General features: G+C 50.4%; 1 protein-coding gene across 1 annotated transcript; it reads right to left on the reverse strand.

The window, feature by feature from the left end:
- Window positions 1-14: 14 nt before the first annotated feature.
- LOC133357985 (histone H1.10) lies at window positions 15-8,413 on the reverse strand. The gene is made up of 3 exons (XM_061576236.1): window positions 8,269-8,413; window positions 6,261-6,739; window positions 15-5,702 (listed from the first exon to the last, which is right to left on the reverse strand). Exons 2-3 carry the CDS (start codon window positions 6,717-6,719, stop codon window positions 5,400-5,402), a joined length of 762 nt encoding a protein of 253 aa, XP_061432220.1. The 5' UTR covers window positions 6,720-6,739; window positions 8,269-8,413; the 3' UTR covers window positions 15-5,399.
- Window positions 8,414-10,907: the final 2,494 nt, after the last annotated feature.

Raw genomic sequence — 10,907 nt, forward strand, 5'->3', positions numbered from 1 at the left:
TCTTCACAACTGACAAATATTGAAAAACCTTTTATGTATAGAAAAAAAGCGATAAAAATCAAACAACACAACAAAAACGTGTTTCGCAAAGCGGTGAGCGGACAGCACAAAGCCAGGCAAAGCTAAACCATCGGGTCAGCCGTCGGTCCGAAGATGACGCTGGATGGCTCATTCGAGTCGGGGGCAACACGTGGACACTTTGACTCCGTAGGGAGCCGACGACCATATCACCAACCATGTGCCCAATCTAATCAGATCTCAGAAGCTAAGCAGGTTGCAGCCTGGCTATTGCCTGGATGGGCAACCACCATACAGAGAATCAGTGGTGGTAGGGGGCTGCCGGGGCTATATTGAAAGCAGAGGGCAGTGCAGCAAAGTCCATTAGTCTGCCAGTAGGGGGGCGATGGTTGCTGCTGTGTCATCTCAATTAACTGGCATTCATCTTCTTGGTTCTTTTGGTAAAGTCACGTAGAGGAAAAATAATAAAAAGAAAACATAATAAAATATTATAATAAAAAAAACATTCTAAAATAAAATATTATTTTATTATGTTTTATTTTTATCATTTTATTATTTTTCCTCTACGTGACTTTACCGAAAGAACCAAGAAGATGAATGAATCCCTGCAGTCACGAAAGCTTTAAATCGAAATTTAACTGGCATTCACCAAGACATCAGAATGCTGAAAAATGAACTGAAATTTACTAAACATTTCAGAATTTGGATCACGAAGCCAGCACACGATAGCCTTCTCTTGCGAATGACGTCACAGGATCTTTACTGTCCACTAAGTGATGCAGACGGCGCTTAGTATACAGACACTTGTAGTATTAACCATGCCGGTTTGCCAGATTTCAGCTGGGAACATCTGCCAAAAGCGGTTGTCTCCGCGAACGCTGAGCCGTGTCAACTAACCCGATGCAGATCTCCGATCCCTACGTGGTCCACCAACCTTTACCTCTAAGTCACGGAGTTGAAGGTGTGATCGTCAGTGTGGCAAACCCAAGAAAATATATTTGTACGAGGGTTATACAATTTTTGTTGTGGCAGCAAGTGTCTGCTTTGTGAAAATGTTCTGCAAAAGAACTTGGATTGGACAAATGATAGAAAATTTGAATGTGACAGGGTTTATGTGACACCAATTTGCGACACGCCAGGTGGGCAAAGCTTTTGGTCCTGGGTCTGTTAGTTACAAGAAATTTAAAATATTTCACCTTTGTATTGCAATCGTTTTTTAATACGCAGCGGCCAGTCACAACAATAATAATGCAAATTGCCAATGCATAATTGTTTAGTATTACATATAGCGTCATCGTCCATACAAATAGCATCTCCCAATCTCCTTGCGAACCACAAAAGCTGGAAGGCAGAAATCACGCACTGAGCCGGCACTACCAACAATTTCCCAAGCTCTGCGGTCCTCTATATATTTAGATGTTTTCTGACAATTGATGGGCGTTTTTACATGTGGGAGGAAACCGGAGCACCTAGGAGAAAACTCACCCGTGCAAGGGAGCAACACTTTATCCAGTACAGATATTTGTCCGTACTTTGCATTACTCCCTTTTTCTGGCGAGCCAGGGTATGTATGGCTCCTCCTTGATTCCCACAGGAAAGAAGTTTTGCAAAATGTGTGCGGTGATCCACGAACCCTTACTGCCTTCACAGTGATGGATTGCAGGCCACGTGCATAGTCACCACCGCCCAGATGTTGTAACATGGCCACACAAGTAAATATAACGCTTTACCTGTTTGCAAAAAGGTATCATTTAAACATTTCTTAAGCTTCAGCCGGTGGTTGTGAAACTGAAGGGGCATCCGCACTAGAGGTGGGAGACCACTTTGCACACGTGGCACATTCACAGCTCTCCAAGGGTCACCACCGCTCAGACAACATTCCTGCCCCTCCTAGCGCTGCACGATCACTACCGCAACCGCTTCCCCGGACACAAGGCAAAGGGTCCATTCGTATGACTGGCCAAACAAGAGGGAGCAGATAGATATCACTCACAAACCCTGAAGGTGATCATTCAAACGGCCTCCCTTGTCCATGTCCTGTCTCCACACTCCTGCACTGCACTCGCTACATTATCAGCAGAGGGTAATGCAGAAACGTGCATAGTTTTAATTGCAGCCGGTGTGAGTTCACCTTTGATAAATTACACTATAATGGTGTACTCTGCTAATTACTAAAGGTGCGTTTTTGTATTATGAGAAGGCAATGATGACTAGGGAAAGGACGGCGAGCCCCACATGCACTGTAGGGCATGGGGCACGACCTCAATATAAATTTAAGCGGACTCCATTCTGAACACTTTGAAATAACGTTTAGCCGTTCGACAAACCTTTGGTGCTCCGCTGCTATGGAGTCGCCCACATCTCCGGAGGACAGAACACAACACACAGTATCTACTCATCGTCTCCGAACTTTTTTTTGTCTATTGAGCTAACCTGTCCCCCTCGTTATAATCTGCAGGACAGGAACAGGGCGGATCAGCTACATAATGTACGAGTTTGACAACTCCGCTCCACACCTTCCCCAACCCGCACGGTTAAGCATGGTCAAATAACCCTCACGAACCGCATGGCACGGAGAGGCCATCGTGCAGCGGCGGACTGACAAATAAGCCGCGCATGCAGTTGTTCACTACATCCTATTAACTACACACATATTGCTCTCCAAGCGGTGCTTGACCAAAATTATGAGAAAACTCCACTTCACCAGATGGTAATTTGTGCAGCGAAGTGACCGGACACAAATCGTTGCACAGATCACCGGGGTAGCCGTGTTTTGGCATCAGTGACGTAGCGTGGTTGGCAGTGTCCACTATCCCTCCCCCACCCCCCTCTCTTAAGCTGAATGCCTGTAACCCTCCGGCTCATAGGTCTGGTGCAGCTGCACCACATGCACACTCGATAAAGACATCACACAGGGATCTACGCTTGAAGTTTGGATCGTGCAAGCTGGCTCTGTTCTATCAACACCAGAGGTCAGAAACCTGCGGCTCTTTCAGGACTGCTTCATGATGTTATGTATTCAGGATCAGTTTCATATTCACACGTATTGCAGCTTTTCAAATATTGCATTTTTTTACCGAATTCGAAAAAGGCTCTTCTTGTTATTTTGGTTTCTGACCCCTGATCTCCACCAATGTCAAATTCACTTCCTGGCTCTGCTTCTCTGCCTCCGTGCTGAGCGAGGAGAATTTTGCCTAAAGACCCGGACGATGGAGCTTGGAATACAAAAACCTGCACTCCAGATTATTGGGTTTAGAGACTGGATTCAGGACGCTGGAGTCCAGAATCTGGATTGTGGATTATGGTGTAGGTCTCCCAGACGTTGACCTTGACCTACTTGACACTGACCCAGCCCATGACGTTTAAGCCTTGACCTAGAATAAAAAACATTGGCCACTCATGCACCCTGGAGTCCAGAGTACGCAGTTCGAATCAGGCGGTCCAGCTTACGTGTGTACATGTCAAACCTTTTTCGCACCATATAGTCAACCGTGCAAATCGGAGGTGTGGGGGAAGGACAACCAAACTGAACGCAAAAAGCAGTTGCAAATAAATGAGTTTTCAATCTATATGATTTAAAAGCGCATCGCTCCAGTGGCTTCTTAATATCGGAAGAGCTTTCCAGATTGCCGCAGAAGCGCATCTGCAAAAGCGCAATACGTGGAGTCTTTGTTCGCCGATGAGCTAAAAGCCGTCACTGCGAGCGATGACAGGTCACGCGATGGTTTGTGCTCCTTGACGAGATAGTACCCATGGAAGTGTTTGTACGATGCAGTTCATTTTGTGCAACATTAAACTTGATTTGCGCACAACGATCTGTTTTTTGTGGAGACGCTGTTGTTGTTCACGAATGCGAGTTTATGAATTGTGCTTGTGCACTACTGAATACTTAGCTTTGATAAGGGACCATTTGCCCAAAACATGGCCTATCGTATACTTTTCCTATTAAGGCCTCAGTGTTATTCGTGAACTTCTTTAAAATATTTCCTGTTGAGGCGTTATTGACAGATATGACTTTTTCTGTTCAATGTTTTTGCCCATTAAACTGTTCAATCAATTTTTTTTTAGTTACTTTCTGGTGTCCTCACTCAGCGGGAGGGGGTGGGTGGGCGGGGGGGGGGCAGCACGGCCAGCCAACGTGAGCAACCACGGCGGCATTAAGCCCACACCCAGCAAGACCAAAGCACCAACTCAAGGACTCTGCCGTAGCAACAGCATCAACCGCAAACGATTCCGAGCTGGTGTGAGAGTCGTCCGGGGTAACGTTATCTTCAGAGTGATCTCGAATTTGTAAGGAACCCAAGATGGGGCGGCGGTCAATTTGGCGAGAGTGGAGTGGGCGGGCACTGAGTGTGTACGACACTGCTACCGATTTCGTGGCTCAGGGGATCACAGCTAAGCGATTTTCGCCAAGATAATTTGTCTCTTGAGCGAGGGCACGGAGTGACCGATTCACAATCCCCCGGCGCTGGACAATAGGATATTTTGATACCGTGGCGGACATACATTATGAAAATAGCTGAGCTCGGATATTTTTGCAGGGTAAAGGGAGCTCTGTAGAGAGAGGAGCACGCACAATTATAGCAACATAAGCCTTGAGAAAAGAAAAAAAAACCCAACATTAATGACTGCGTCAATGTAGAGGTCCATTGATGACTGTGTGTGTGTGATCAATTACGCCTCGGCTGTAGTTTGGATTGTTAATCTGGACACCTTTGAAATAATGGACATCTGTAAAAAAAAGATTCATAGCTTATTGGATTCCTACAGTCTAAATAAAATTCTGATTCTGGTCGCTGACCATCCCAATGGAATAGAAAACGTATGAAAAGTAGATGTCTGTAGCCAATAAGAAAATCCCATAGTTTTTGGGAGTTAGGCCACGTTATAGTTTTATGTCAAATGTCTTGTCATTAACCCTCTACCACCCGACAAGAATGTCACGTTTACTCAGTGTACTCAATAACCAACTGAGAAGCAAACTGAGAACCACAGCAGCGTGAGACTAATGCTGGCAACTGAGACGTGAGCTCCGGGTTAGGCTACGTAATTTTCAGAACCAAATTCCAGAACCCAATTGCTGCTAAATTCAGCCATTCGAAAAATGTTTCGTCAAATCTCCAGTGACGGACCCGACACAAGAAAAATCGGCGCATTGTTAAACACTCGTACACGTGACCATTGACCTTGTTTTGGCTTTTATCTGCTGGTGGAAGGTCTCGCGAAATAAACTTGGCCGAATCACCGAAAAAATCTAATTACGCTCCGTAATAATGGCGGCGAAAACCCACGCGCTAAACCGACGACGGCATTTACTCCTTAACTCAGTGACGCTAGAAGCCCGGGGCTGGTTACAGAACGCCAGCGCTGGCGCGGGGGACCTACACCCTCTTGACCTTTGACACTTTGGTCGGCTTCTTCCCCTTTGCGATAGCCTTGGACACCGACTTTCCCACCGAGGTCTTCACGGACTTCTTGGAATGCTTGGCCTTCTTGTTCTTCTCCTTGAGGCTCTTCTGCTTCTGCTCCTTCTTCTTTTTCTTCTCCTCGGCAATGCCCCTCAGCGCCTTGGGCTCGGCCTTCACCACGCTCTTCTTGCCCACCGGCTTGGAGGAGGTGGGGGCGGGAGGCTTGGATTTGCCCTTCTCCTCCGCCGCCTTCTTCTCCAGCTTGTTCTTGTTCAGCTGCCGGAAAATGACGTGAGAACACTGAGAGACTCGCACACACACGAGGTGGAGACACGAACTCAAGAGAATCAGCCGACAGCCTAGTGAGACAATTCAATCGCACTGGAGACACACACAGGGTGGACATGCAGTATAGTATGGGACAAACATCGGTCCTCAGTGTCAATTTAGACAGAATTCCGTTCCTTCGAGGACCACCTGTGGATTTGTAGTCAAGTCTCAGTCTGCTGATTTAATTTAAGTCAGCATATTTCATTTTAATCACAAAATGAAATGCACAGAGACTCGATTAAAAGTTTTACCAATTATAATTCGTTTATTTTGGGTTTGAATCGAAGTGCAAGTATGTCATTTTTTTACTATAACCCTCTGCTTTGCGACGGAGACAATCAAATGGAGTTGTCATGTGGGCAAATGTGCCAATTGATTCAGTTTTTCAGCACCACCAGAATGCTGAAAAGCCCAACAAAATTTTTGACTATTTCCAACATAACCCAGAGGCGCCGGCTGCCACCCGACCGCCTGCCCGCTCGCCGGCCCGCGGGCCCCACGTACCTTGAAGGAGCCGTTGGCGCCCGTGCCCTTCACCTGCAGCAGCGTGTCGTTCTGCACCAGTGCCTTCACCGAGTACTTGAGGTAGGTGCGCCCGTGCTCCTGGTCGAACCATTCCACCTTGCGCGCCTCGGCGTACACGCGGGCGAGCGATGAACCGCCGCGCTCACCCAGCGCGCGGATCACGTCGATCACCAGCCGGCTGTATTTTCCCGGCTGGTTCTTCTTCTTCTTTTTCTTCTTGCCGCCGGCGCCAATGCCACCGCCGCCGCCACCGACGTGCAGGTAGGGCGGCTTGGTGGGAGACGGCTTGACGCCCACCTTGATAGCCACCTTGGCCTTCCTGGCCTTGCCCTTCCTGGCGACGACCTCCGGGTCCTGGTCGTCGGAGTGCTCCTCAGCGTGGAGCTCGGGCGCCACCGGTGCCACCTCCAGGGAGTCCATCGCTTCTACCGAGGACATCACCGGCACCACCACGACTGCTGCAATAACGGGGGGTGATCGCGGTTACACGGACAAGAAGCATCAGCAGCAGCAGCAACAACGACGTCCCCCATGTAGCCTTCACCAGACTAGGAAAGTGCTCTTTGGTTCTTTCGGTAAAGTCACGTAGGTATAAAATATAATAAATTAAATCACGACGTTTCGATTGCAACACAAGCAATCATCATCATCAGACGATAATCATCATCAGAAGATGATCATCATCAGACGATGATCATCATCAGACGATGATTGCTTGTGTTGCAATCGAAACGTCGTAATTTAATTTATTTTATACCCACGTGACTTTATCGAAAGAACCAAAGAGTATGGATCCCTGCAGTCACGAAAACTTCAAATCTAGACTAGGAAAGTGCTGTTAGAAATGCACCTTTAGACGCACAACAACGGTGCAGGCGGTCCACACCTCAACGCGGGCTGCATTTGTCTCCCTACTGCTGACGTTTACACACCGCACCAAGTACCCACTTGAGGCTGAGTCGACTTAGGGGAGGCCCAGGACTGGTTCAAATATTCACCATCGATTACACTGGTCACACACTTTTTCTGGCATAAGGTATTCCAACGGTTTTAAGGTAATTTTGGGGTGCCGATTCCAAATCTGGCATCAGTTTTTGTCTATCACATCAGGTTTTTGAGATATCAAATATTGCATTTTCAATAAAAACTGCAGAAGAAAAAAATTAAATAAATGTGGATATCTACATAAACTGATATTATAAACACACTATCCTAAAAATACAGCACCATATTTTAACACTAAAGCAGTCACTGACTCGCAACAACCTGCAATCATAAGTGACAGAGTTAATTTCGGGTAAAATCAATGAAAATGGGGTATGCCTATAGCATAAAAATTAGATGTGATAGAGCAAATCTGATCAGATTTGGAATCAGCACCCTGAAATTAGTCTAGAACAGCTGCCCATACACTCGCACACACAAAGACAAAGGCTTTTGGTGCAAGTGCTGTGAGCGAGTACCACCACACCCGGGCCACCTTTAGCTCTCCAGTACACACTACACTCGTTTAAGGCTGAGTCGACCTAGGGGAGGCCCGTGACTTATCAGATAAATACAACTAATGGTCGAATCCATGTCATGCGATTCCACGCCCGATTTCCTACAAACTCGGAATGTTACGGGGGACGCACGAAACGAAACGCATCTCGTGTCAGCAGCAGCAACAGCAGATTGACGTGAACACGAGAGAGTAACGTGACGCAGAGTAACGTAACGTAACGCGAGAGTAACGTTGCGTTGTAACGCAAATGTAACGTAACGCAGGAGGTGTAGAGGGGGCAGGGTAACGTGGCAGAGAATACATTAGCGCGGCGTTAACTGCGTCACGACGCGAATCGTTGAGTCTCACGCAACAACAACAACAAAAAATCCACCACGGAAACTCCCGCCTCGCCTCGAGCGCGCTTTCCACGTTCCTATGGCCGAGACCTCGCCTCTCAACAATTGCATCGCTACGCAAAAGCCCCCCCCATCACCCCCTCACCTTGGAAGTGTTGAGGGGGGCCCGAGGAGACGACGAAAAGACGGAGACGCGGGGAAGGATGGGCGCGCTGCGGTGAGGTAAACAACCAGCCCCAACAACAGCGGATGAAACGCGCGCTCCCATTGGCTGAGAGCTTGAGACCAGGGGATAAAACGCGCGCTCCCATTGGCTGAGAGCTTGAGACCAGTGGATGAAACGCGCGCTCCCATTGGCTGAGAGCTTGAGACCAGGGGATAAAACGCGCGCTCCCATTGGCTGAGAGCTTGAGACCAGTGGATGAAACGCGCGCTCCCATTGGCTGAGAGCTTGAGACCAGGGGATGAAACGCGCGCTCCCATTGGCTGAGAGCTTGAGACCAGGGGATGAAACGCGCGCTCCCATTGGCTGAGAGCTTGAGACCAGGGGATGAGACGCGCGCTCCCATTGGCTGAGAGCTTGAGACCAGGGGATGAAACGCGCGCTCCCATTGGCTGAGAGCTTGAGACCAGTGGATGAAACGCGCGCTCCCATTGGCTGAGAGCTTGAGACCAGGGGATGAAACGCGCGCTCCCATTGGCTGAGAGGTTGAGACCAGGGGATGAAACGCGCGCTCCCATTGGCTGAGAGCTTGAGATCAGGGGATGAAACGCGCGCTCCCATTGGCTGAGAGCTTGAGACCAGGGGATGAGACGCGCGCTCCCATTGGCTGAGAGCTTGAGACCAGGGGATGAAACGCGCGCTCCCATTGGCTGAGAGCTTGAGACCAGGGGATGAGACGCGCGCTCCCATTGGCTGAGAGCTTGAGACCAGTGGATGAAACGCGCGCTCCCATTGGCTGAGAGCTTGAGACCAGGGGATGAAACGCGCGCTCCCATTGGCTGAGAGCTTGAGACCAGGGGATGAAACGCGCGCTCCCATTGGCTGAGAGCTTGAGACCAGGGGATGAGACGCGCGCTCCCATTGGCTGAGAGCTTGAGACCAGTGGATGAAACGCGCGCTCCCATTGGCTGAGAGCTTGAGACCAGGGGATGAAACGCGCGCTCCCATTGGCTGAGAGCTTGAGACCAGGGGATGAAACGCGCGCTCCCATTGGCTGAGAGCTTGAGACCAGGGGATGAAACGCGCGCTCCCATTGGCTGAGAGCTTTAGACCAGGGAATGAAACGCGCGCTCCCATTGGCTGAGACCTTGAGACCAGGGGATGAGACGCGCGCTCCCATTGGCTGAGAGCTTGAGACCAGTGGATGAAACGCGCGCTCCCATTGGCTGAGAGCTTGAGACCAGGGGATGAAACGCGCGCTCCCATTGGCTGAGAGCTTGAGACCAGGGGATGAAACGCGCGCTCCCATTGGCTGAGAGCTTGAGACCAGGGGATGAGACGCGCGCTCCCATTGGCTGAGAGCTTGAGACCAGTGGATGAAACGCGCGCTCCCATTGGCTGAGAGCTTGAGACCAGTGGATGAAACGCGCGCTCCCATTGGCTGAGAGCTTGAGACCAGGGGATGAAACGCGCGCTCCCATTGGCTGAAGGCTTGAGACCAGGGGATGAAACGCGCGCTCCCATTGGCTGAGAGCTTGAGACCAGGGGATGAGACGCGCGCTCCCATTGGCTGAGAGCTTGAGACCAGTGGATGAAACGCGCGCTCCCATTGGCTGAGAGCTTGAGACCAGTGGATGAAACGCGCGCTCCCATTGGCTGAGAGCTTGAGACCAGGGGATGAAACGCGCGCTCCCATTGGCTGAGAGCTTGAGACCAGGGGATGAGACGCGCGCTCCCATTGGCTGAGAGCTTGAGACCAGTGGATGAAACGCGCGCTCCCATTGGCTGAGAGCTTGAGACCAGGGGATGAAACGCGCGCTCCCATTGGCTGAGAGCTTGAGACCAGGGGATGAGACGCGCGCTCCCATTGGCTGAGAGCTTGAGACCAGGGGATGAAACGCGCGCTCCCATTGGCTGAGAGCTTGAGACCAGTGGATGAAACGCGCGCTCCCATTGGCTGAGAGCTTGAGACCAGGGGATGAAACGCGCGCTCCCATTGGCTGAGAGGTTGAGACCAGGGGATGAAACGCGCGCTCCCATTGGCTGAGAGCTTGAGATCAGGGGATGAAACGCGCGCTCCCATTGGCTGAGAGCTTGAGACCAGGGGATGAGACGCGCGCTCCCATTGGCTGAGAGCTTGAGACCAGGGGATGAAACGCGCGCTCCCATTGGCTGAGAACTTGAGACCAGGGGATGAGACGCGCGCTCCCATTGGCTGAGAGCTTGAGACCAGGGGATGAAACGCGCGCTCCCATTGGCTGAGAGCTTGAGACCAGGGGATGAAACGCGCGCTCCCATTGGCTGAGAGCTTGAGACCAGCGGATGAAACGCGCGCTCCCATTGGCTGAGAACTTGAGACCAGGGGATGAGACGCGCGCTCCCATTGGCTGAGAGCTTGAGACCAGGGGATGAAACGCGCGCTCCCATTGGCTGAGAGCTTGAGACCAGGGGATGAAACGCGCGCTCCCATTGGCTGAGAGCTTGAGACCAGCGGATGAAACGCGCGCTCCCATTGGCTGAGAGCTTGAGACCAGGGGATGAAACGCGCGCTCCCATTGGCTGAGAGCTTGAGACCAGGGGATGAGACGCGCGCTCCCATTGGCTGAGAGCTTGAGACCAGT

Source organism: Lethenteron reissneri, chromosome 60, assembly GCF_015708825.2.
Source record: "Lethenteron reissneri isolate LAM-NWPU_2019-01 chromosome 60, ASM1570882v1, whole genome shotgun sequence".
NCBI lineage: Eukaryota > Metazoa > Chordata > Hyperoartia > Petromyzontiformes > Petromyzontidae > Lethenteron > Lethenteron reissneri.